This window comes from Talpa europaea (genome assembly GCF_964194135.1).
Source record: "Talpa europaea genome assembly, chromosome: 1".
NCBI lineage: Eukaryota > Metazoa > Chordata > Mammalia > Eulipotyphla > Talpidae > Talpa > Talpa europaea.
In genome coordinates, this window is record NC_140073.1 from 32935912 (window position 1) to 32963042 (window position 27131).

Genomic DNA, 27131 nt, shown 5'->3' on the forward strand with positions numbered 1-27131 from the left:
CTCGCCCTCCACAAATCCCCAAGCACCCAGCCCTGGACGCTTTTCCAGGTAATACCTTCAACTGGCCCCTAGCTGGCTGGCTTAGCGCTCCTTATGCTACCTCTACTTTGTATCCTTGCTTGGTATACCTCTACTGGGTATCCTTCACAGTGGCTCTTCCTAGAGTTCATCATGCTCCTCAAACTCAGCATCCTACAAAGATGGCCTTGCCTCCCCCTCGAAGAAATGCAGCCATCAGTCAGAAATCTCTTTCATGTCTTCTTACCTTTTTCCATTTAAATCTATCTGCACCGGCACAGTCTTGGCTGTTACAAAAGATGTGGCCATCTTGTACCCTCAGGCCAAGTCCTCCATTGGGTTTCAATTCTGCTCAATTGTGCATGCTCCCCAGCACTGATCCCTCAACCACCTACTCTCCCTGGGTTTGCTAACTCTTCCCCTATCCATTTGATCTTTATCTCACCACATACACCCACAATGCATGCACGCACCCATACACACACCCCACATATTAATACCAGAGCAGCTGGCACGTTTTCAGGCTCATGAATATGTGGAAAAATTAATGGCTATACCTCCCCCTCTTCTTCACTTTGCCCTACTGGGCCTTACCTGAGCTTATCTGCCACGAAAATGACCCGGCGCTCCAGGAGCAGTGAGGCAAAGATTCGGATGAGCTGACGCACACTGAGGCAGGTAAAAAGGCACTCAAAGTCCACATGCTCCAGCCGGGAATCCATGGGCCGCCGCAGCTCTAACACCTGCAGGACAGCAGTGGAGAAAGTGGGCAGAAGTAGGCCAGGTGGGTGCATGGGGCAGGTGCTGGTTTGTTCTCTCACCCTCTCTTTTCCAGGGTGATTCTAATCTACCCAACTCTGCAATAAGACCAGTTCCTTCCTCCCCTCAGGCCACAGTCTGTGGACCAGTGGGTTAGCTGCGATAGTGAGGAGGCACCAGAAGGAGGGATTGGAGGGGCCAGGCTTCAGGCATTTAGGAGGGAGAAGGAGAGCTGACTGCTCGTACAGATAAAGACAATACAGGAACCACACAGCTCTATCTGTAAGGTCCTCCCATCCCCTCTTGCCCATCTTCCCACATGAACGTCTTGGCTCTCACATTGACCAGACCCCACACTGATTCCTGCTTTCGAAGTCTTAGGAAGAGCGACGTCTCTGCATCTGGTCTCACCCATCTCTGAAAGGCAATGCCAGCATCCTTGTCGCCATATCCCCTCCCTTTCCTGCTAGAAAGAATTTCCTTCCAGAGGCTGTCCTGCCATCCTGGCCTCTATATCTGTCTAATCGCTATGCCAGGGACAAGGAAAACACAAGGGAGGTCTGGCTACCCACAGCTTTGCCAGGAAGCAGGACTCTCCTTATCAGGGTCTGGCCGAGCTCTCTTCCCTTTGAAAGGATTGCAAGGTCACTCCCAAGGCCAGTGTTATTGCCTGAGGACAGTCATGGGGGTAGAAGGAACAACTGACCTAGCAGTGAGTGCTGGAGGGATTGCTGATGCACAGGCCATGCCAAAGCAGCCGCCACTGGGCACTGCCTTGTCTTCCCCTTGGCCCCTCAGTGTCTCAGGGCAGCATGGATGTGCAGGTCTCCTGAGAGTGAGGGTGAAAAACTAATTCTCTGGTTACAGCCCTGACATCAGAACCCATTCTTTTCCAGGGGCTTTTACCCCATTATCTTATTTGCTCCTTAGGGTCTAAGCAAAGAAGTTCTAAATTCTGAACTCAGTATCCATCCCTTTGGGCCCCAGAGGGTGAATGGGTACACAATGGACACAAGCTGCCCTAAAGATCTGTTTATACTGTTTCTTCCACCAGATGGTGGTGGAAGATCCTTTTGGTGATCTCCCAAAAGGCCCAGTGATTAGCTCCATGCTAGGCACACCCAAAATGCTCAGGGAATGCAGCTGCAGGAATGCCACCAGCAATTACTCCAGAGGTCTCTGAACCACTGTCCTTGCCTCCAGTGTAGAAGTCACAGTGATGTGATGCTCCCCCCGCCCTCCCCTCCCTAGCCTGGGTGTTGTCCAACAGGCTCTGCTCCTTAAGTGCTCAGACGCAATCCTGCTACCCTGAGGGTCTGGGAGCTTTCCAGGGAGGGAGAACTCATATAGACAGCTCAAATGACCCAGGTCTCTTTTCATTCATGCCTGTCTTCAAGGACATCGGTCCAGTGGGGCTGAATGAGACTGAACAATCAGCCTGTGAGTGTGAGTCGGCTGTCCAGCACAGAGGAAAGGTGCGATTAACATCTACATAAGGGCTAAGAGACAAGGAGGGGTCAGGGCAGCAGCTCAGAGCACAAGATGCTTAACTAGGATTGCTCAAGGAGAGAAGAAGGAGGTGTCTCTTCTAGGCAAGAGGAAGCAGGGGTTGGGAGCAGTAAGCAATTCAAGTCAGAATAATAAAGAGTGGGGATGTGGCAGGGTCACATCCTGAAAAACTCCCAAGCATGCCTTGGGCTCTCAGGGCAGGATCAGCACAGCTGCCCCTAGACCTCGCACAAAGCCAAAAGTGCTCCCAAACATGCGCGGGGAAAAGACAGGCTGAGAGAAAGGCCTTAAATGCAAACCACTAACCAGCAAACCAAAGTGTTTCTCTAGTCGGTCCCTCTCCCAACCTCTGCAACAACTCATTTACGTCTTCTTCCTTCTCCTAGAACCCAATACCCACCCTCACTCTCAGAGGATGACCTTCTTTTCTAAACCGAAGCCCTAAGGTAAGAAGCTACAAGCTCCCACCCTCCCTGCCCAAGGAAGTTCCCTTCTCTCCTAACAAAAGCCAATCCCCCCACCCACCCTGTGATCCCACCGCTGGGCCCTGTCAGTAACAGTCTGCCTACCCCCTTCCTCTTCTGCTGTCCTCTCTCCTTCCACTGCTGGATCATTCCCACCACCAGCCAAAGAATCCTCTTCCAACAATCTCCCCGGGCCCAGCACTGCCTTTCCACTACTGCCCCCTTTCCTCTCTTTTCAGTCAAGACTCTTGGACAGATGTATATACAGGTTATTTTCACTTTCACTGCTCAGCTCACTCCACTCAGGCTTCTGAGCACCCCAGTTCCCACTCTTCAGAAACCCACCTCTTCCTGACCTGTTAGTTCTATCTGACTCACCCATCACTCCTTCCTTGCTCAAGACCTCCCTTTCCCAGCTTCCGCACCTGCCCACTCCGGGTGTTCCCCACGTCTTCTCAGTCTTTAGGGCTGCTGCTCCTCCACTGCAGCCTCTCAGTGTCAGAGCCCCTGAGACTGAGTAGGACCGAGTACTGGGCTCTCTCTTCTTCTCTAGCTACACTCCTTGCTATGAAATACCTTCCCTTGGGAATCTCCCAGGGATCTCAGATGGCCAAAATAGAACTCTTCCTTTTCTTCCTCACAATCTGCTCCTCCTTCAGGTGCTCCCCACTCAGTATATGGCTTCTGCTCGAGCCAGAAAGCTAGGAGTTAGCCTTAAAAATCCCCTACTCTAGGGCCTCCCCGGTGGCGCAGTGGTTGAGCGCTGGGTTGCGAAGCTGCCCGCAGCCTCTGCAGCGCCGGTTCGATTCCCGGCTGCTCCCCGGCCACCAGAGGAGGGTCCCACATGGTGCGCAGACCTCTCCTGCCGCCCGCTGCTCCCCTCAGCAGTGTACTTCGGTCCTTCTGCCTGCTCTGCTCCCTGCTCTGGCTCTGGTGAATTCTCTCACCCTCCCGCGCTTCTGACTGTACCCAGTGCATGTATAAAAACGAAACAAACAAACAAACAAATAAATAAATAAAACATGCCTCTATAAAAGAAAAAAAAAAAATTAAAAAAAAAAAAATCCCCTACTCTAAAATAAATCCATTCACTTCTGTCTTTTCTATCACACGTGAATCTAAGCCACTCTCATCTCTCACCTCTGTTACTGCAGCAGTACCCCAGTTTCACTACAATCCTTTATCTACATAGCAGCCACAGTGAGCTTTTAAAAATATCTGTGATATTATCAAAATTCTGCCTTTGATAAAATCCAAAACCCTTCCCTTGTCCTAGCCGGCAGCACTGTGATTTGGTTCTCACCTGCCTATCTGCCTCTGCTCACCACTCTTTCAACCATCTTGGTTTTTTTTTTCATTTCTGGACAAGTACACACATATCCCCAACTTCTCCCCTTGAACAGGCTGTTTGTTCTCCCCGGAATAACGTTTTCCCATCCACATCCTTCTCTTTCAGACTCCCTCGCCCACTTCCTTGAGTTGACTCTACACACCTTTGGACCCTAATAAATGTCATTTCCCCAGAAGAGGCCTTCCCTGCCCTGAATCTAAAGCAAATCCCCGCTACACATTCTCACAGGATCCTGTGCTTTCATTTGGCACTTAACACATTTAGGCATTATCTATTTATATGTAAAAATATTTCTCTAATATTAGTCTCTCCCACTAGGCTATGAACTCCACAAGGGCAGAGTCTTGCCTCCTTTCACTTAATGACTCTACCCCAGATCTGGCATGACCCCTGGCTGTGAGAGAGTACACATGCAGTCAATGTTTGATGAATGAATAAAAGGAGGCAGGCAGAGTGCAGTGTAGTCCAAACAGGTCGAAGAAGGCCCCTGGGAGTTACAGGGTTGGGCAACAATCACAGTTCTGTCACTCACTTTATCAGTCCCGATTGCTTATCTGTACAAACATGGTGAACAAAGAAGGGGTCATGTTCTGCACCCCCTGAGACTGCAAACTTGGCTAGGCAGGTGCTACTCCAGCCCCAGCCTGGAGTCTGAGAGAAGGGGCAGCAGAAATCCTTACCTCGTTGCCAGCACCTGGCAGGAATGTCTTCACTTTGATGGTCTTTCCCGGGGCAGGGAAGGGCGACTCCATGAGACTTCTCATGAAGGGATAGACCAGTGCAGCGGAGATCCCGCGCCGGCGCTCCACCTCATCTAGGACCTGTGCCAAGAGCCAGCAACCAAAAGAGGAAGGGTGTCAGGGAGCTGCCCCTCTGCCCCTCTGAGCAGAGAAGAGGGCAACCTGGCATCTGATCAGTCTGGGCTAAAAGTTGGAGGATGGGAGGACTTTCTCAGCAGTGTCTTTATTCCCTTCCACTTCCCTTGGCACTAGTCCTTGCCTCAGTCCCCAAGAGCAGAGGATATACCACTTCAGTGGGGTCCCTGGATAACTGGCTTTTGTAAGTGGTCTGCATCCCCAAGGACTCTTGCTCTGCCCACAGCCCAGGGTGGGTTGCATATTAACAGACAGTGCTGGCACAAGTGCTAGGGAGATGCCAGCTGGCTGGTGGGGAGCCAGGTTTGGGAGTAAGGAGGGAGTCAGAGAGCTGGCTTGCATTTGCACGTGCGCGCCCTCTCTCTCTCTCTCTCTCTCTCTCTCTCTCTCTCACACACACACACACACACATACACACACACAGGTGGTTTTCTCATCTAAGCTCACTGCAGATACTCCTATGGGAGCTGTCAGCTGGGGGAAGGGGGAGGAAGTAAGCCAGAGCCCTCTTACCTTGGAAAACAAGCCGAAGCAGCCAAGGCGGCTGATGACACAGTATACCTCTGGCAGCCGCGGCCCTTTCCCACTTGGCTGGGTCAGCATGACAGGGAAAGAGACAGACACAGAGAATGCACAATTACTCTATCTGGCTCCTTTTCTTGGGAACTGAGGACTAAAACTGCTCTTCTAATGGAAGAAGACTCCAAGACTCTTCCAAACCTCTATTCAGACACCAGTCCCCCCACCCCCCAAAGAATGGCTGCCACCCTGCCGGGCCTCTGCATGGCCTTCCAGCCCAAGGTACCAGGCTCCTGCCAGGCTGTACACAGGCGCCATCCTTCCTCCCAAGAGGACACTGATAGCAAAGGATGAGGCAGTTTGGCAGAGGGTATGGGGTGATTTGTGGGTTTACATCTCTAAGATGGGACACTGGGGGACACAATGGTAATGAGAAGACCTTGCAGCTTCTGGCCCCAACAGGCGACACACTACAAAATATTCCTTTTCTCAGCTGCTCTTTTCTCCTTCCCTTGATCTATCCCCATTCTAGGAAAGCAAACTGAAAATAGATAAGGGGAGCAAACTACTATTTATCAAATATTTACTCTACCTGAGTCTCAGCTTGGTACTGTACAAACTTGCAAAACAGGCCTTACCATCCCCATTTTATAGATGAGTAAACTATGTTGAAAAATAATAAGCCACTGTCCAAGGTCATGTATCTAGAGGTCATGGAGCCAGGAGCCAGGAGTCTGATTTGCTGTCTTACCTCTAAAGTATACTGCATTGAGACAGGAAGAAAAAGGGACACAAGGATGGGGAGAGAAGTATGCTAAACTAAAGGACAAAGGGGAAAAGGGATTTCAAAGGTAGACAACTGGAAGAGTTTCCCGGGCCTAAAACCCCAGAATTCAGGCAGGGAATTCACAGGAGCCTTCTAGGGCCTGAGGTTGGCAGGGATCTGGCTGTCTCTAGACTCAGTGGTCAAAGTGCCTGGCATGGCTGTGTGGGGAGGGAACACAGCAGCAGGTGTTGGCCCCTCATGCAGGCTGCTAAGCAAATACAGATGGGGCTATTTCAGTCTCCAAACCTGCTGGCCACACGTCACAGAACTAAAGGGAAGGCAGAATCTGTTTTTGTCCATATTAGGCCTGAAACTCACTCCTCTCTCTGTCCCTCTCCCCCGCCTTGCCTAAAGCCCCAAGTGATTAAATCAAGTATGTGGGCTTTGGGTTAGAATCATTGTGTCCAATCTGCAGGAATGCCGAGCGAGTGCCAGCCCCCTTGGCAGGGACCCAGCCCAGGCCCTCTCTGAGCAGGCCAGGACAAACACACTCTTCCCTGGGGGCAGCAGGCCCACTGCAAGGGAGCAGCTCTGCTCCACTATGCCCCTGCAAAGGCAGCCTTTGGAACACTCCCTCCAAGTTCAGATGAACTTGGGGCATGCTAGCTTCTGCCTAGTTCCCTACCTGGCATCTGCACTGCTCCACATTCCCTTATCCCCACTCACTGGGCATTCTCTGTCCCAATAGCTCTTCTCCTCAAACTACCCTTTGGGGTGATCCTAGAGTATCATCTTGGAGTACTTTAGTCTTGGTGCTAAAGGACTTGGAGTCATCCTGGCTTTGTCCCTCACTGGCTGTGTGACCTTGGGAAAGTCATTCCACCTCTGAGACTTAGTTTCCTAATTTATAGAACAGATATAATAATACTATAAGGGCTATTTTTGAGAATTACAGAAAATAACATACTTATAGCATCTAGCCTGGAACACAATACACCCTAATAAACAGTTTATTCATTTTGTCCTTCCCTCTGTTTAAAGTCTCACTTCCTCTAGTCAAAGTTCCTTGAGGATAGATGTCTAACTCATCGTTAGTTGTCTTTAGCATACTGTGTAATCCTCAGTAAGTGTAGGGTGTTCTTGAATGAATAAATGAAAGAATGAATGGTCCAGAATCCTTCAATTGGGGTCCCCACTATACCTTCTCCTAGGATCTCCTTCATCTGTCCCTAGTCTGGTATTTAGTGAGTCCTCCTCTCACTAAGGTCTGGAAACCCCCAAACATTGTCAATCATCCAAGCCAACAGCATACCTAGTGAGGTCCAGGAGAGGGTACAATTGGAACCAGGCTCTCTTTGCTTTTACTTCAATTCATTTCCCTCTCAGGACTAAAAGGCAAGGAGATGGGGAAGGAAGGGCTGGCTGCTTACTTTACAATGTTTCCTTTCCCCTGAGTTCATAGAAGTCTTTCCCACAAGCCCACAGACAGCACTTTACTGTCCCTCCTCATCCACCAGCCCTATCAGATGATGGACAGGGCTCTGCCCCATATCAGGCTGGCCAGGTATAGAGGTGAGGGGCATTATCCTCCACCCCAAGGTGAGGCACATCCACATACTGCTGGGTGGAATGATCCTGTAATGTGGGATCAGCAATCAAGAGTCCCAAGTCCGAGGAAAACTAATGAAAAGAAAAAGCACAGGAAAGCTAGAAATATGACAGCAAAGTAGAAGGTGTCTTTCCCCTTATTGCAGATAATTTTAGACTCTAGCGACCAGTCAGAGGGGACATTTGACTCCTGCTACCCCAGGGGTGCCTCATCTAAGAGTGAGTGAGTGAGTGAGTGTGTGTTCGTGACCTTAGGGACTATACAAGAGAGTAAAGATAGGATTTCATACAAGCTAAAGTTACAGAAGGACACAAACACCCAGCCCCTGAGGATGAAATGGCCCTACTCACCAATAAGCGCCTGCAGTAGCCAAAGCGTCTGCTGCCATCTTCCCCAGTCAGCATAAAAGAAAAAGTTTCACTAGAACAGGGAGAGGTCTAGTATCAGGGAATATCAGAGGACCCAGGAAACAGCCCCCAAGAAGGGGGACTGCCACCCCTGGGTGAGGGACCAGGATACTATAGGAGAAGAGGCTGGGACCAGGGTGGGCCCCCTTCAGTTGCCCCCTGCAGTAGGGATGAATGAGGCTATGCCCCCTTCCTCCCTCCAGGCAAATTAGGCCAAGCCTCACCTGCTATACTCTGATACAGGGAGCCAGTCCTTGGCATCAGGGAAGCAAAACTGGGGGATAGCCTTGAGTCTTTCCTCTGCTTCCCGCATCTGCTTGGTGGGTCGATCCAGCTGCAGGAAAGAAGAATATGGAGATAAAGATACACAGGAAAATTCAGGGAACCTAGGGGTGGTGAGGGGTGGCTAGAAGCATCTCTTCCCCTAAGAGTCCTAGATGGCATCCTACTAACTGGCATGGTTCTCAGCAACCCTATTCCCATTCCTAATCCTTACAGAGACGTCTGGGTCTGTGTTGAGTCATCACTTATTCACTATTACGCCAAGCAAGCACTTTTTATGTGGCACCTGACAATGTGCCACACTGGGCTACGAATGCAAAATAAAGTGGACAAGGTCCCTGTCCCTGCACATTCTGGTCAGCAGAATGATAATCAACAGCAAAATTTCATAGAAAATACACAGAGTGATGTGACAGAGAGAAGTAGGTAGGGAGAGGGGCTCTCTGAACCCTCATTGCCCTGATCCTCTGAATAAGCACTGGTCTGACCTCAAGCCCACTCTTCCCTCCTGGCTATAGGAGGCCATGTTCCAGCTGTTGCCGTCGGGCAAGTCGCTATTGCAGGAGCAGGATCACACCTCTGAGCCAGGCAGAGGAGAGGGTTAGTGCAGGTGGGGTAAGAAATGGCCTCACCTTGGGAAATTGGTAGGAGACTTCAGGGAGGTAGGTGTTTCGAGATGGCTTCTTCTTGAGGGACACCACCACAAAGTACTCAAACAGCTCCCGTTCCTGCCACTCGAGCAACTCCAACTCCAATGTCCGATAGCTGGGAGCACGCTTCAGCATGGACTGGATATGGACTAGGCGCTGCGTGTGGGCTGAAGGCAGGTTGCACATCAGGGGACAGGCAGACCTGGCCCTCACAAACCCTACCTTAGTCCCCTCCACCCCAGACTCAGGGTACATGGGCCCAGTGTGACACCTTGCCCAGCTGGGCTTGGGGAGAAGACGCAGGAGCAAGGTGTCTACAAAGACTCTTCCCAGACCCAGGAAACTACTGGTCTAGGCATTCTGGAACCTCTGGAGGCTGAGCTGGGGCCAGTAGGGATGCTTAAGCTAGGCCAGCCACCCACTCCCTATCCCTATGCCAACAGGACTAGAAGATACAAATATCCATAAAGCCTTCAATCCGGGTCCCTATTAGCATCCTTGGATTTGGACCCTTTGTCTCTGACCTCAGGCCCAAAGCACACTTGCCCACTTGCCTGGGGAACCAGGAAAGAAGAGACAGAGGGAGCTGGCTCCCACATACTTTAACAATCCAACAAGGTCTAAGCCTGGTTTCCCAATGTGAAACCAGAACCTTGGATCCTCCTCTCTGAGGCTAGGGGACATGAGTGGCCCCAGGGCCTCCAGAAGACCAGGTTCCTCAGACTATGACACATTTCTTGCAACCAGAAAAGGCACTTGTAATCTTCTAAACCCATGTCTGACACTCCAGATTCAAAACATCTACCAGGTAAATCTAATTCTCATGGATAATGGCTTGGGAGAGTATGGGCAGGGTCACCAGCCTTAAATTTGGGCAAAGCAGATGCCTAAATTTTACCTCTCAGGGCTCAGCTTCTATGATGGCAGGGAAGGATTTTCTATAGCTACTTGCCCCGATGGCCTGCCTGCTGCCTCCCCAAAGCAGGCCATCTGGATGCATTGGAATTATACATGCAGAGGAAGGAAAGGCTGATTCCCAAAAGCCAGGGCTGGGAAAGGGTTCCATGCAGGGAGCCATGTCTCACCTTTGAACCTGTCATCAGAGTCGCTCTCACTCTCACTGTTCTCATCTGGAAAAGCACAGGAGAGTATGCTTACTAAGCCACTGCCCCTCAGCAAATGTTTTCTACCCCAACCTCCCCCACTCCCCCCCCACATACACCTCTTCTCATGAGGAATGGATGTGCAGCTAGCGTAGCCTGGGCTCCTGTGGGTAACATGGCCAGGCGATGAGTGGCCTGAAGCCAGAGTCCCTCAGAGCTCAGACTAGGTGCTAATCAATACCCATACCCCTGTCCCTGCAGTCCTGATCTAAGAGAAGCAATGGCCCAAGTTCAAGGCTGAGCCAGTAGAGAGCCCTCCAGGTCTGGAACATAAGGGTCTTGCCCCCAGGAGGCCAAGGTTGAAATAGGACAAAGACCACAGAGCTCAGCGAGCCTGGCCATTCCTTCAGCCAGAAGCAGATTCCCACACCCACCTCCCTACTCAAGGCCTCTTAGGCCAAAGCCTGCAGTACCCCTCTCAGGGCTTTCTCTCTCGGCCCTACCCTCCTATGTGGCAACTTCTTGGCAAGGTTCCATTCTCCCAGAAGGCAGGAAGATCTACAATTGGCCCACAGAGGGTAAACTGAGGCCAATATGTGCTTCTCCTCATTCTTATTACCCAAGGGCTGTAGATACCTGAACCAGCTCAGGCATCAAGGCCTACCTCTCAGTGATGCTGTCTCAATGCTGGACATAGACAGCTTTTTTAACCTCTTCTTTCCCCTCTTGGCATTGTAGATGGAGTTAATTCTTTGGACAAGCTAGGTGAGAAAAGCAGGGAGGGTGAGAAAACCTGAACGCCAGCTGCCTCTTCTTCCAAGGAGGCTGATTAGAAGCCCACCCAACCCCTTGCAGATGTGAGCTGCATGCCCTCCCTGCACTGGGCCTAGTGCTGGTCTCCCTGCTGTACTGACCCTAAGTGCAGACTCGCTGGCCATGTCTGGTAGCTCGCAGAGTCCCCTAATTGGTCTGCCCCAAGACAAGGACATTAAACTTAGCTCCCAAGAGGAAGGAACAGTGATCAAACAAGACAGGATGGGAGCTCCTGAGTCCCAGGAGTCACTGAACCCACAGAGACAAAGAGCTTCTCATATGCAATAACAGGAACAAAGATTCTAGCCTTTCCCCTCTGGGCTACAGCTTGGGGCCCTGACAGGAAGAAGCTAAATTCCCAATATACCCAAGCATTGTTTGCAGGCTAAAAATACCTTTTGGCTAAATCCTGCTGCTTTGGGCTGGGGATTTGGGCCCAGCTGTCTACGTGTCCTAATCATTGCTGATAACTCTCAATTCTGAGAGTTATAGAAGGAAAGACCCAGATTTGAGCCTGAGATTCTGACAGCCTGGAAATGTTTACATGTGCAGCATGGAGACCACAAAATTCAGATACACTACACTAATTCAGAGCCCCCTAAGGACTGGTTTCCATCCACCTGGCCACATGGTATGTTCCCTAGGGTCAGAGGCTAGCCTGTCCTTCCCCTAACATCTGTGTACCATCAATCACATCCTGTATCTTTACTGATTTTAAAAAAAGGGGACTTAACCATATGGAAAAGGGAAGCCAGTGCATGGACCCAGAATTCGTTCAAGAATTGAGGGAGCAGCCCCATATCGGGGAAGGGAGGAAGGCTACAGAAGAGGCAGAAGAGGTTACCTTGGGAATGCGGCGGGCCCTGCGGCTGGACAGCAGTTCACTCGTGGTGCTGAGGCTGTCCTCGTTGAGGCTGGAGGGGGAAGACGGCAGGCTCAGCTGAGCCAGCAGCAGCATGTCGTCATGGCTGTGCCTCTTGGGTAAGCGTGGCAGCCGGTGGCTCTTCCTTTCTGACCAGTTACCACCGCGCAGGGACTGGCTGCTGGGTTTCAGGGAGAGCTGGCATGGGGAAGAGGATGTGGGAGAGGGCTCGCCACAGATGCCTGGCCAGTACCCGTGAGCCAGACCAGGACACAGAAGCTACAGACTGGCATCCCTGCCTCCCCCCAAGCCTCCCTGGAATTTCCATCCACCAGGGTTTTCTCTTTTTAAGACCTTAGCTGCTAATCTGCAGATCAGATACTTGCTTACCCAGAGGAAGCTAAACTACTTCTGCCAGGGAAAAAAAAGGAAGGAGAGGTTAAGAAAACTGCTCTCATCTGAGTGAAAAGGCAAAGCAGGAATTTGGGGGATACCTCCAGTAAACTGGGACAAGGCTTAGACTTTGTTCATTACTGACAGGGCTAATGAAGCCAGTCATCCCCCTCAGTCCCTGATCCTGTCCTAAAAGGTATCTCTAGCAGAAGCTGTAATCTACATTACAGTCTGTTCTGCTAGATGACCATGGCAGCCTGGCCCTACTCAGTTCTTCCAGGAGAACACTGGGCTCTGGGCTCTGAACACCATAGTCTGGGCAAGGCAGGCCTCACGGCCAGGTCCAGCCCACCCCCTCATTTAGAGTGATGTTCTTCAGCACAGGATATCTTACTCAGTGGATCCTGCTCTCTAATACAAAGCCAGGTACCCCAGCAAACTCAACATTACCTCTCATCACTCTTCAGCAAGCCCTCCTTCCTCCCCATTCCCCAGTTTCCCTCCCTGCTCAGTTTAGCAATACAGATCCAGTGGGTACTTGTTTGAACACAGCACATTCAAGAGAGAAACTATAAAAACAATCACATCATTCCAAAGCCAAATAAATAAATTTTATATTTTCTAGCCAATGTTATCAAATACCCAGGTCCCTCCAATTAGTGAGAATTAGAGTTGCCTGGGTAGGTCAAAGAAAGCATCTCCATTCACCTGTCTCTGTCCACCCTGGACAAGGCCAGAGTAAGTTTAAATCAAAGGGTCTCCTTTACCTTCTCATCTTTCTTCTCATTCTACCTTTTATCAGTTCATTCCTCAAAGATTCACTCTTATTCCCTGCAACAGGAGTGGCTCCAGGTCTTGAGACGCCTGTCTTGCTCTTCAAGTCTAGTTCGTGGGCCATACCTGGCCCCTCAAATGCTAGTACTAAGATCATTTCTGCCTGAGCTGCAGAATACCAAGACTCCAACCAGGGCCCTGTCTTCTTGTTTCTCACAAAAGGGGACAAAGAGTAAGTTAAGCCAGGAGACTACAGGGGCTCCTGGCTTAGTTTGGCTGCTCAGAGCTCAGACAGTGAAGGGAAGAAGGTAGGACAGGTAACCCTAAGAGCATGACTCAATTGTCCATAAGGGTTTGAAATGGCAGAAATCTCTGAGTGCAGAGCTCTTTCCCGAGGTCACCTCTGTGCCAAGCACTAGCGAGGGAAAAGGCCTGAATGGAAGCAGGCCAAGCCATGGTACAGCAGGTCCCACTGTGGCCTGAGGGCTGCCCCTGCAGGCCCAGGGCAGAGCTGCCGTTACCTGAGTGGGTGGGTTGTTGTACTTCCTATCCTGAGGACTCCACATTCTGTGCAAAGAGTCCAAGGAGTTCTCAGACAGTTGCTGGGATTTTCGAGCTGCTCTTCGGCTCTTTAAGTCCACATCCTCATATGGATTCTCCTTGGGCAGATCTCCTGCAGAGGAGGAAAAGTTAGAGAAGGGGGAGAAGAGAAAAAGGAAACACACGCACTCACACACACATACAAATAAACAGGCAGAATTCCTGTGAACCAAAGAGAATGGCTTCTGCCTGGCCCCTTCAGCTCATGAGTCATGCAGCTGCCCGTCTGCAGTGGGGAGGCTGCAAACAGATCCTGGCTCCAAGGCCAGAAGCTAAACCCCCCACCCCCAGTTCAGCTCAGCCTTGTCGGGCCTCTGCTTTATACATTCAGGGATTGCACAAGGCTGGCTCAGCCACCCCTGCCTGTGCCCAGACAGAGGACAAAGCCAACACCAGGCGTCTTTCCTTGGCTCCAATCCCTCTGCTGCTGAAGTCTTAGAGATATACAGTTTAAGGTAGAAAAGCTTTCAGAGGTCAGATGGCTGTCCTTTTACTGACTGCTTCCAGAGGGCCCACTTCTGGGGGAGGGGCATGGAGGAACTACAGACTCCAGGGAGTAGGGTTTTACCAGGCTACCCAGCAGCAGAACAGTGATGAGCAAGCAGCGAGTGCTCAGTAATTATTTGTTTAATGAACCTCTGTACTCTACTGTCAGTCTCTATTCCTCCCCCTTTGGAATAAACTCCTGTTGTGATACAGGAGGCGTGTGAAAGGCTTGAAAGGAGACTAAGCCAAAGGGCTAGGGTGGGGGTGGTTTGTGATCCTAATTTCTAAAATGCCTGGCAGAAGGCACTGTATTGGCACTAACAGAAAATCTCAGAAAGTCCAAACACGATCCCTGTCCTTGAAGCACAACACCTTTCTATAAGCCATATGTTCCTGCCCCTTCCTTCCCCTACAACTCATACCTAGACTTTTCTAAAAGACAGTAATATCTTGAGCCATGTCAGTCCTGGCTCAATGCTGCAGCAGAATCACAGTACTGACAAGGTATGTGGGGACAGTGAGTGAATACAGCCCTCTGCTTTTTCTCTGTCTTTCCATAGCCTCCCCTCCATTGCAATGCTGCTATGTAGGATGTGGGAGCGCAATACTCAAAAAACAAAACTTTGCTGGAGGTGAGAGCAGAGCTTGCTTCAGCTTCTCCCTGTTCAGCATCAGGAGTGAACCTGGTGACCCTTAAGGCCCCAACTGTCGCTCAGCTACCTCCTCACACCCCAGAGCAGTTCAGAGGCCACTTCCCAAAGAGCTAAAGGACTAGAAACAAAGGCCGCTGGGAGTGCAAGCTTTCCTAGGATGGGACACAGGAGAAAGTCAACCCTGATATGATTATTCATTTCTCCATTTCCAAAGCCAATACTGCCCCAAATTGTGGTATCTACTTACAACCATCCTGAAAGACCACAATGAATTTAGGAAGTGCCTTTATAGAGGTGTGGGAGGAGGGGGTGGGGAGAAGTGTGAAGGGAGGATTTCAGTGGCAGCTAATTAGCCTGCCCAGGGAGCAATACAATCTCTGGAAACTTATGAGTCAATGATGGGTCCAGAAAAGATTTGGGACTGGATTAAGTAATTCTCAACCCAAGCAGAATCCCCAGCAATTGAGCAGACCTTTTCCTGTAACACAGTCATGCTATGAAAAGGACTTGTCTCCATTCCAGAGGCCTGACTAAGCAGAGCTGGCCCAGCGGCCCTGCTTCCAGAAGCCAAGTATCCAACCTGCCATTCCTACATGTTTTCTCCCTCCTACCCCAGGGAGGGCACTTAGGGAGAAGTCAGAACAGACTCTGTACTTTTCTTGGCCTTACCACTAAAGATCCTGTAGGTTGTGGTGGGGAGATCGAGGACTGGAAAATGCCAGGACACCATCATCCTGATCCTGTGAAACAGGATCAGAGTCCCTGTGCAGATGGGGGCGAAGAACATTTATTCCAAGCTCATCAAATCCAAACTTCCTCGGACTAGATGATCTGCCAGAGTTCGTATCATCATCGCTCAGCCTACAGAATGACCTTGTCTCAACTCCTTTACATCAGATTCTCCAAACTACTGACATTTGGGGCTGGATAACCCTTGTGGTGGTAGACTGCCTTGTGAAGGATGTTTAGCAGAAACCTGAACTCAATCCACTAGATGATGATAGCACCCCTCGATTGTGACAACAAAAAATGTCTCCAGATACTGTCAAATGTCCCCTGAGCAGATGGATTGACAGATAGATAAAACTGCCACCCCCTAACCCCTCCACCCCCACCAATATAAAAAACACTGCTTCCCAATAACTTCCGAGAACCAGGACATGAGTCCCAAAGCAAACCCTCTTTTCTTCCATCCTTCCCAACTTCCTTCTCTTGTTTTTTTTTTAAGATTTATTTTATTTATTTATGCATACAAGAGCTGGGGTGTAGCCTAGAGGTACAGGGGCAGGGGGTGAGAGGATTCACCAGAGAGAGAGTGGGGAGCAGAACAGGCAGATCTACTGAAATACACTGCTGAGGGGAACAGTGGGTGATACAGGAAAAGTCTGCTGTGCCATGTGAGTAGCTCCCTGGCCAGGGATCGAACTCATTGCTGCAGTGGCTGCGGGTAGCTTCATAGTGCTGAAACTTAACTCCTTGCACCATCAAGAAGGCCCCCTTCTCTTCTCTTTGATACAAAATTCAAAGCTCCAACACTTGTTTATGTCCAAAGTAAAAATTACAGTTGAGGCAAGAAGGGAGAGGAATGAACTGATGAAAGAGAAAAAGCTAATAAGAAAGGAGGACAAGGAACTTAAAAACATAAAAGGAAAGGAAATTCTCCTTGGAAAATGACAGAACACTACACCCCGGGGGAGGACACAGGCCACTGTAAGTGGGAAGAGTGGGAAAGGAGAAGGCGCCGTCTCCCTGCCCATGTCTGAGCAGCTTCTAAGTCTTCTTAGGGTCTCAGGAATTACACTGAAATCAGAATCGTAAGAGAACACACCGAAAACCACTGGACTATAATTCTAACTGGGTGGACTTTTTGGTATGTGAATTATAATCTCAATAAAGATGTTTTTAGGGCCTCCCCTGGTGGCGCAGCGGTTGAGCGCTGGGCTGCGAGGCTGCCCGCAGCCTCTGCAGTGCCAGTTCGTTCCCCGGCCGCCGGCAAGGGTCCCACAAAAAAAAAAAAAAAAAAAAAAAAAAAAAAAGGTGTTTTTAAAGACTGCCAGAAAAAAACAAAAACAAAAAACCCAAAGCTCCAAGAAACAAAAGTAGGAAAGAGAGACTCAGGGAGCAGTGTCCTAGCTCCTCAGTGACAAACTGGGAGAAAAGAGCTGGGGCACCAGGCTCTCTTGATGACTATCACCCCCAGGAACCGCATTTCAGGAGCGCCACAAATGCCTGCTCCTTCTGCCCAGCTCTAACACCAGTCTCTTCCCCAGCAGTTTTTATCATTCTCTGATATAACCGGGCCACTAATTGTTTCTCCAGAAAATGACTGCTAGCCCTGGCCCTACCTCTGCGACCCCAACATTAGCTCTACTCCCTCACAGCTCTAGTTCACCTGCCACTCCCATCTTCCTAAACAGTTCCTGGCTACCCTTTCTGACCCATCTCACAGAGATACCTCCAATCATCTCTCCAGGTGGTAAGGGTGCCCAGGGGATGGGATGCGTGGAAGCTAAGCAGGCCCTGAGTCCCAGAACCACTAAACTGAACCAGTTGGAAGTAAATACGTACCAAGGCAATAGCTCAAATTTGAGCTGGCAAATAGGGCTCAGAACTTCCTCAGGGAGAGCAAAACTAAAGCAAAGTTAGAGAAACCAGGACTGAGTGGAGAAATGTGAAAATTTCACAGGGGCATGGATGGAGAGACAAGTAGCCAGCCAGACAGCCAGACTTTCACCTGCATTCCTCCAACACAGTGTCCTGAAAGGCAGGCCATGCTGCCCTTGGCGAGAAGAGGTGGGCCCTCCTCCCTGGAGGCCTGGCCTGAGCAGCCCATCTCATCAAGCCCAGCTGGGGAAGCCAGAGGTCTCAACCCTTCCCAGCTTTGCTGATGAGATAAGGGACAAGGGCATGGCCAAGAATTTTTGATTTGCACTCTTTTAAAGGGGTTTGCCAACTCCCAAACTTGTCACACTTCCTCTTGAAGGAAAAACCCCACCACACCCAGTCCTGCCCCCACTTGTCCCCCCCCTACCCGCCCATCTCCCCATGTCCCCAGCTCCCTGGGTCAATAACCACAAGTGCCAAACCCTCCTCCCCCAAATCCCCAGCACACACAACTGGAAGAACCAGTTGGGGAATGAGGAGTATGTGTATGTGCGCAGGCACTGAGAATTTCTCCTAACAGAATCCTAGGCATCCTGGACAACACCTAGGGCTAGGGTCCTGGGCCTGCAGCTTTCCTTTCTAATCTTCCCTGGCTCCAACCAGAGCTTTCTCCTAGTTCTCAGCCTTTTCCCTCACAGGATAAGGGGCTGACTCTCCCCACAATGCAGAGCACACCCACTTGATGGGAGGTGTAAGGCACCAGCTGTTCCCCACCTTCTCTGCCTGGACACCATTTCCCACTAGCCAGCACCAGTCCCTGGGCTGCACCCCTTGACTGCAGCCTCTGTGCTGTAGGTGCCCCCTGCTTATGAGGAAGCAGAGAGGGCAGAGGCTCAGAAAGCTCTGCAGTAAAGCTGACTGGCCCTGTCCCCAGCATCCCACTCAAGTTCCTGGAAACTCTCTCTCAGCTCGAGTTAGCTGATGGGAGTGGGAATTTCTGCAGGAATGCAGCCCAGGCTCCTTGGTCAGGCGCCGAGGACACTCCACATAACTCCCTAACAAGCTGCTTCCTTGGGTGCATTTTTAAGTGTCAGACTCAGAATGCAAATGATTGTAAGGCTATGTAGAATCACATCTTTCAGGGGCAGATGTCAAACTGAACAGACAAAACTTAACAGCCCCACGAAGCAGCAAGGTAGTCACTTTATGTTTGAACACTTCCATTGTGAATTAGCATGATACACCTCAGCCTGTTGTGAAGTATCCCACTCCAGTTCCCGGAGAGTCCTGACTGATATGGATGGGAGACCAGCAAACTCACCAAGGCCCCTCTTTCAAGTTTACGGCTTACAGAGAAGACATGTTAGTCTCTGGGTCAACTGGCCCTTAACCTCTAATAGACCAGAAACTCCATTCCAGCAGGCTGTGGCCAAAATGGAGATTCACCATGAATTCTCTCTGCCTCCAACCCTCCACCCCCACCCTAGCCCCATTTACCACACCCAAAACAAAGTCCCCTCTGTCCCTATGCAAGCGAGCCAGCATAAAAGCTGGATAATCTAAATGGAGCCAGAAGTAGTGACCTTAAGCTCATAGAGGACATGCTAAGAATAAGAGAAAGAAGACTCCTGGGAAGTCAGAGGCACCAGTCAATGCAATGCAAAAAAGCAAAATTGACATTTGAGTTCAGCAACAAGGGCCCCCATGAAGTTGGGGTGGGGCGAAGAAGGAGGTCCAAAATTCTTGGGCCTGTCTCAGGGAAGGAAAAAGGGATAAATCAGCCAGACTCTAAAAGAAAAGAGTATCTCCCTTGTATTTTCCTTATGTCTCCCTGGTCAGGTCTAGAAACTTAGACCCAGACTGCTATGGGGATACAGAAGAAGAAAATGTGCAATGAACCTACCAGATGCTGACACTGGCCCTCACCCCTAAGGCTGAAGTAAAACCCAGGTGCTGGGTCACATCCCTGGCCTCCCCTAACACCCTCCCCCATTTCTCTTCCTCCTATACAATGCTCCAAAGATTCAGAAACTAAGCCAGCAGGCTAAGGAACACACCGACACTCCAATCTTAGCTCCCACCAGCTCCCACCCTTAGCTTTGGCTCATCCAAATAAGAAACATCCAAACTGTTCCCATACTTTCCTGCCTCCTCACTCAACATCCCAAAGTGGCAGTAAGTTCCCTCTACTAAGAAGGCTGACATTCAGACACACTTATTCTCTCTTCCTCTTCTCTCTAACCTTAACTAAGGTTGAGGAGAGTGCTCTAAAATCCAACCTGCATCCAGAGGTTGCTTCTAAACAACCCCAAACAGAGTCCTGAAATCGTGGGCAGTGAAAATGGTTAAAGCTGTCCCTTTGTCTTTTTTCAGTTTAGCTGATACAAGAACATTCCCCTACCTGGAATCCTTGGGCAGCACAGAAGGGCTGCCAAAGCCTTCTCAGAGAAGACAGCAGAGTGGGGGAAGGAGAGCAGAAACCACAGCCTTCTCTGCCTACTGCAGCAGCCACAATGGGTGCCCCCAATGGCCCTGGGCCCAGTGACACATTACAATTTCTTCCAAATGACAGAAACAGGAATGTACTCTGCAACAGGGGTGAAGAGAGGCAGGGTTTGTGCCTCTGATCTCCATAGTTCTTGACCTCAACTCCAGATGACCGATTGATAAAAAGCTAACTTTTTTCCAGTGGAAAGGGAAAGGCCTTCCTCCCCAAACACTTTTGCTGGCCTAGGCATCTCATTCCACACCATTTTCCTGTTCTGACCTAATTCTGAATGGCTACATTCTAGACACTCCATCCCAGGGAAAAGCAGGGCCTGTGTGGACCCAAGCACTGCTGCTGCTGCCCCAGCCATTGTTTAAGGAGAAATTGATCAAACTGATGGTTCAGAGGGAACAGACGGCCTTTTCTTCCTAAGATTCCACTGTCTTAGGAGGACCTGGAGGACTCTCCACTAGGGCCACTTTCCTCTCTGATGTGCCAACTGTCTTCTAGACTCTGGCCTAAGACAGAGAGAGACAGAGGGAAGTCTGAGACAGCTGAGAGAGGAGCAAGCCCAAATACATGACTGCTCTCCTCTCTCCTCTTCAGCGACATACATTTTACTTTGGAAGAACTGAAGGCCCACTGATGTGAGGCCAGAATTACATGAAAGCCAAAAATAAACCCAACTTGGTTTAGAACACTGTTTTTTGTGTTGACGGTCAAACTCAATTTTGCCAACACCAAGTCCTCCCACTTGTTGGAAGAACATAATTCCCCGTGGTGTCTTACATTTCTGTCCTTCTGAGCAAGAGGAATGAACAATTCCAGACCATATTTTTGAAGATACTTATATAGCAAACATCCTGGGAAGACAGAGATCACATCTCCCTCTGAGTAGGGCAGACAGACGTTTCCTGACCAGTAACAAGATAATGTCTTCTCGTTGTGCAGAGTTTGGGCAGGTTTGCCCGCAGCCCCTTGAAATGATTGGGGTTTCCTAAACTTGGGGTTCCTAGCTGAGACACAGACCCATTCTGTGTGCAGCCTCCACCTAGGTCTTCTCTCCAGTGCCCTGTGGGACATGGCAGCAAGGGGAACCCCTGTGAACACGGAGCTCATGCTGCCTGCTGTGTTGTGAGTAAAGTCCTTTGTTTGTGATCCAAGAGTCTTGTGTCTTCTGCCAGCATCTGTGAAACTGGGGCAGGCTAAACTTGTTAGCTTGCAAGCAGAGAAAAAAAAATCTCAGCTGTGTTCATAGTTTTTGAAGGGGAGGGCAGGGGAAATATATATTAAAGACCAGGCACTGTTCCAGGAACCATAATATTTTGTCTCATTTAATCCTAAAAATCTTTAGAAATATTGTTATTATTGTTGTTACTATCAGCACATTATTATCATCATTTTATAAGAGAAAAAATGGAGGCCTTAGAAAAGTAACTGATTTGCCTAAGAACATAGCTTGGCACTCCCAAGCCTTATGAACAAAGAAGGGGACTAGTGATGCAGTTTTCCCCTTTTTGTGGCTTTAGTTCAGTCAAGGTTTTAGTCTCTTAGTTGCTCAGTCTTTGCGAAGGTGCTTCCTCTGATGCCCACTTCCTTGAGTTCTGCCCACGGTGAATGAGATGGAACCTGGGAGAGTACCTCCTGTTCCTGACCTTCTGCAGCCCCCAGAGATGAGGCAGTCTGCCACTCTTGCCAGTGCTTACCCACAATATCTTCATAGGCATTCTCTTCTAAAGTGCTTTTGGATCCAAACTTGGGCTGGTTCTCAGTACCATTCTCAGTGGGAGAAGAGGGGTACAGGGACTGGAGACTGGATGCATCCTCAAACTCAAAGGATTTTCTGTGGGTAACAAAAGTAACAGTCATTCCAGTGAACTAGAGTCCTGCTACCTTAGTGGGGAATGGCCACAGTAAAGACCAGAGATCCTCCTTACCTCGCCTACACAGCAAAGCACACTTACCACACTTACCATCCAAATGAAGAGCTAGCAGGTCTGAAAGGCCCAGCCTGGGTGTCCCAAATGCCACAGGGTGCTATGAGGCTATGGCAAATGGTTTACATGTGTTATCAGCATTATCTTTACGGTGCTGCTCTTGTATTCTGTGCTATTTTACAGATGAGGAGACAGAGGTGCAGAGAGATGAAGAGGCAGAGACAAGGACTTGCCCACGCTGTCTGACTTCCAGGTCTGAGCAACTGACTTGAGCCTCTAAGGCCTGGAGAATGTCCTCCTCAAGAAGAAGCTGCCATTGCCATAGGGACTGAGCACCTGACCTGCCTTCACATCTGCCTCCCAGTAAGGGCCCCTGCTACTGCACTGAGCAGGTTGTGAGTGCTCAACATTGGACAGGAGATGCCCAGGACTATTTAGGGAAGCATTAAGTGGTGGGCAGTTTGTTGAAAAAGGAAGGGTCTGAGCCCTCAAAACAAATCACACCACTTCTGAGGTAGGACTTGGATAATTGGCAGCAAGAGCTACTCCCAAGACTTCAGTTCCTTTCCATCTCTCAAATAACATTCCCTTCTACTACACAATATCAAAACTGCAGCTGGTTAGCAACTCAGACACCCTGAGCCCACAGTCCTCTCTGCTCCTCTCCTTCATTAGGGAGGTACTTTCTTCCTCTAAGATGTGACCTCAGCTAAGTCCTCTTCCTCTCCAAGGCAGGTCCCAGCAGGTGCCTGGAGTAGGAGAAAGGGACTGATGGAATCCCTCCTCTCACCCATCAAACCTCCAGCCACTCTTGGGTAACACTGGACCTTTCATCAAAGAAGTCTTTCCTCTCATTTAATGAACTGCTACAGAAAAACGTCAAGGACTAAAAGTGTCCTAAAGGCCACATTTTGTTCTCAGCTTCTCTATGGCACCTGACACAACTCAACACTCTACCCTGGCCAACTGCCTTCGCCTCAATGACATATCCAATCCTTGTTTTCAACTGCCTCCCTGGCATTTACTTCTCAGGTTGGTGTGAGGGATTTCCCTTTTCCCACATGCTTTTTAAATGCCAGAGTCTCTCAAAGTTGCCTTCAGGACTCTTTCTCACTCTGCACTTTCTGGGAGGCAAATATTGATGGGCCCTCACCATATCTACCATTTCTACCTGATGACTCCCAAATCTCTGTCTTTGGTGCAGACATCTGACATGGGTAAACAGTCAATGGCTGAGTGCAGTGGTTGCAGGATGTTGGTCTGAGACCTAATCTTCAAATGTACACAGTGCAGCCAACACATGACCCCAGGAGTTCCCAAGTCAGCAAATAAGACACAAAATATGTTCAGCCAAATTATCTATGAAAACCCTTAGGAAGGTGTCACATCAAGGACCAACACTGTCTTTCCATTAAAATTAATACAGTTTTTCCCTCAGATTTTTAAAACATTTCTTTCTGGGGGTTGAATACCAGAAGAAATATTTGCCTTAATTTTTAAAAGAAAAAAAAAAGGCATATTAAATATAAGAGTCACACCTGGCACAACAGATAGAAACTTACCCTTTGATCTTCTCCAGGTGAACATGCTCACTATGTGAAAAGGCAAATGAAACAGCCTGTACCTTCTGAACTGTTTATCTTTTTGGCGAACAGCACAGATTTGTACTTGCCAAGGCAATTCTTACATGAAGCAACTCCCCCACATATAGCAGGAATGTGGCTCCATACTGTATACAAGTGTAATGTGGGTGGGAGTATGTGCAACACCTTCAGATTCATGGGCTCTCCTCCAGCTCCTACTTTTCACCTACTGTCTCTGCTGTTCCAAATTTAGCTCTGCAACTCCCTCTTTCAGGAGGCTTCCCTCTTCCTCAGCCTAAAGTTTCCCCACAGACGTCTCTCCGTCTGGATCTTGGTGTACAACAAGGCATCTGTGATTTATTTGTGCCTCTTTCTCCTGCACTAGACCATGAGCTCCTTGAATGGAAGAACCATGTCTTATTTGCCTCTGTTTCCCCTGGAGCAGCACAAGGCTTGGTGCATAGCAGGCTCCAGATGGGTATTTACAAAAATGGATGAGTAAGGACAAAGCAAACACTCTTGGCAAGCTGCAACAGAACGAAAGTCAGTGAGCAAGTTGGGGTAGGCCCAAACATGGGACTACCCTTAGCAGCCAAGGGCTCTTCTGGCCCACGTGTGTGAACCTTTGTGATTCCACCCTCCCTGCACATGGCAGCAGTTTCTGAATGAGATGGGATCTGCTGGATGAAGCCCTAAGTATGGAGACTGATTAAAGAATCCCTGGAAGTAAAACCAACCTGAAAGCCCATCTGAATTTGAGATAGAATAGAAAGGCAGGGTGAGGTAGAAGGAAAGGCCTTCCAGAAGAGTGGCTCCCAGCCAGCCTCAATTCAGAAAACAAGATGCCTGTCAACTTTCACCAACTGCAGCAGTTCCAGCTCCAAAGACACCGGGATGGCCAGTGGGGTAACTGTGAGGGTGGCCCAGGTCTTCAGCATCAGGAATACTAAGCCTGACCAAGAAACCAATGTGATTCTCATAACAGGTCAGTGCTGGACATGGCCAAGAAGTAGGTGAAATATTCTTTCACCCCTTTCCCACCAGTCTCCTCTTTCCACACAAACCCAGGGTCTGTGGCCAAGTGATGGCCAGGTGGCCCTCAGGAAAAAGGAAATCATGTTAAATGTATTGGTACCACTGTGTTAATGATATTATGCAGAAACCTGATAATGCTTCTCTTGAAGAAATAAGTTTCTAATGCTGGCATTTCAGGTTGTCGTAAGGCCAAGATTCTACTGATCCTTAAGGGATTGTCTATTCTATCTAAAAGTAAAGTGGGTCTATCCTTCCCATGAAGGACTGATCAAGTTCCCACAGGGTGCTCAATGAAGCCTGCCTCTACCCATGAAGGTCCAACCCAGTCAACATGTTCAGTACACAGCATTTGGGACACAAATGCTCACCATCCCAGCCATGTTTAAGAATCCTAATCCTGTAATAGCACAATAACCTCACCTTCATCTAACTCATGTTACCACCTAGTAAGTGTTCAGTGCTTCAGAGCTGGGAAAGCAGTACGGTGTGAGCCACAACTACAACCTGCTGTTTCACCCTCCACTGAAGAAAGCCACTGTGCCTGGCTACAAAACACTGGTGGGACATGTGTTACCTGCTCTGAGACTTGCGGTGACCACGCATGTCCTTCTTGGGTCTCCGGGTGACTGGTGGGGCTGGGGTGGAGGGCAGAGGGGGTGGAGCAGCAGGTGTGGGTGAAGGAGGTAGACCATTGCTTGGCTTACTCTTGGGGTTCTTGTCAGCCTCATATTCAAAGGTGCGCTTGGGTTTGGGGACAGGGTTCACAGCGGGATCAGGGGAGCCCTTTGATGGCAGCAGCTGAGAGTTAGGGCTACTTCCAGGGGTCCCAGGCTTGGTAGAGCCACTGTTTTCCCTCTCTGGGGGTGGGCCTGCCTCCCCCCCAACTCCAGCCACTCCTATCGCCCGGCTGCCAGCGCTCACACCCGCAGCCCCTGTCAGTTCCTCCAAGGTGCCCAAGGTCCCAGGCTTCCTTCTCCCTCGGTCCACACTGTAGCAGCTACTGGGGAGTTGGGGGAGTCCCCGGCCTGGCTGCTCCTTCAGGGCCTGTTCGATTTTCTGGATCCGACTCAGCACGGCTGAGCTCTCTTTCCTGCTGCCATGCCCTCTGAGGAAGGCGCTGGGCTCACTCCGGCTTGGCCGTTTCTCCAGCCGGTACAAAGAGTCCCGGACAGGGAGTGCCTCTCCCTCTTCCTCGGTCTCAGGGTAGGAACACTCAGAGAAGGTCCTGCTCATCCTCCGGGGGCCCTTGAAATCAAAGGTTTTTTCTGAGCCGCAGGGGGACGGCACCACACTAGGACAGCCCACGCTGGGGCAGCCCTCACTGACTGCCCACTCGCCCCCGGAGCCCTCCCATTTCTCCCCACACATGCTCATCCTGGGTGGAGCCTCTCGGCGACCTTCCCATGCTGAAATCTTCTCCCGGATGCCCAGGCTATGGGCACGGGTACCAGCGCGGCTCAGAAAGACGCTCCGTGGGCCAGCTGCTGGTCCCAGGAATGGAGTGCTCTGGGCAAGGGGGAGGCAAGCAGCTACTCCCTCTACATTCTGGGCTGCCCCTTGGACGTTCTCCTTCTGGTCCTCTTTCTTGCACGCTGAAGGGCTTCCGTCCAAATAACTGAAGCCGGTGGACTTGAGGGGACAGATGGGTGGTGAAGTGCCTGGGGAGGCAGCTTGAGGATTTGGGGGTAAAGGCTCACAGGGGTGCCAGTCTTTGAGGAGCAGTCGGGAGCTGGAGCGGCTTGGGTACCTGCAGGCTGACGTTTCACTGTCACTGAGTGGGTAGATGGGACTCCTCGGTGGGGAGAGAACTGGAGGTGGAGAGACTGACTGAGACCTAGGAGAAAACAGAAAAAAAAAAGGAGGAGACGAGAAAATGGCAGTGAGTGCCCTGAAAAACAGAGACATCGTTTTTATTCTTAGAGAGCTCAGTATCACTTCTTGTAGGACCCTCCAGTTAAAAGTACTCTATTCAAGTGGTGCACCCCCAAAGCTGTCCTCAAGGAAAGAAACAACTCCTTATCCACAGCAGGTCAGATTCAGTGGACCTCGCTACCAGTCCACCCCAGAGACCCGGCTGCTCCTCAAGAACTGCTCTGTCTGGAACAGAAGTCAGTTCTGTGACAGGCTAGAGCATCCAAAGAGCTTACAACTGCCAACTAGAGAACATATGACCTGTGGTTTAACAAAAGGCTCTCGGGAGGTGGGAGGGAGCATATATTTGTAGCATTTGCCAAGTTCCATGGTATAAATATTCCCATTATGGCTGATTTCAAGCTACCAATGTGATGTCATTGAATATGGAGTTGGGAGGAAATACTACAATGATCAGCTCTCATGAGCTCAGACAAAAGCAGCTGCAGCAGGGCCTCCCTGGTAGCACAAGGGGTTAAGACACAACCTATGGGGCCTCCCCGGTGGCGCAGTGGTTGAGCGCTGGGTTGCGAAGCTGCCTGCAACCTCTGCCGCGCCAGTTCGATCCCCGGCTGCTCCCCGGCCACTGGAGGAGGGTCCCACATGGCGCGCAGACCTCTCCTGCTGCCCGCTGCTCCCCTCAGCAGTGTACCTCGGTCCTTCTGCCTGCTCTGCTCCCC

General features: G+C 50.1%; 1 protein-coding gene across 6 annotated transcripts in view; it reads right to left on the bottom strand.

Moving 5' to 3' along the window:
- The window catches only part of DENND2B (DENN domain containing 2B), a gene marked incomplete at both ends in the record, with an annotated part of 47869 nt that overhangs the window by 7965 nt on the left and 12773 nt on the right, over positions 1-27131 (bottom strand). The window contains 12 exons of one of the 6 annotated variants that reach the window (XM_084240649.1): positions 613-761; positions 4782-4922; positions 5490-5567; positions 8221-8290; positions 8502-8611; positions 9192-9376; positions 10295-10339; positions 10977-11073; positions 11970-12185; positions 13676-13827; positions 21692-21828; positions 25115-26374. In XM_084240649.1, coding sequence (XP_084096775.1) covers positions 613-761; positions 4782-4922; positions 5490-5567; positions 8221-8290; positions 8502-8611; positions 9192-9376; positions 10295-10339; positions 10977-11073; positions 11970-12185; positions 13676-13827; positions 21692-21828; positions 25115-26374 — 2640 coding nt within the window. Of the gene's footprint in view, positions 1-612; positions 762-4781; positions 4923-5489; positions 5568-8220; positions 8291-8501; positions 8612-9191; positions 9377-10294; positions 10340-10976; positions 11074-11969; positions 12186-13675; positions 13844-21626; positions 21829-25114; positions 26375-27131 lie in introns of all 6 variants that reach the window. The other 5 variants (XM_084240648.1, XM_084240651.1, XM_084240653.1 and 2 more) reach the window with 5 other exon arrangements.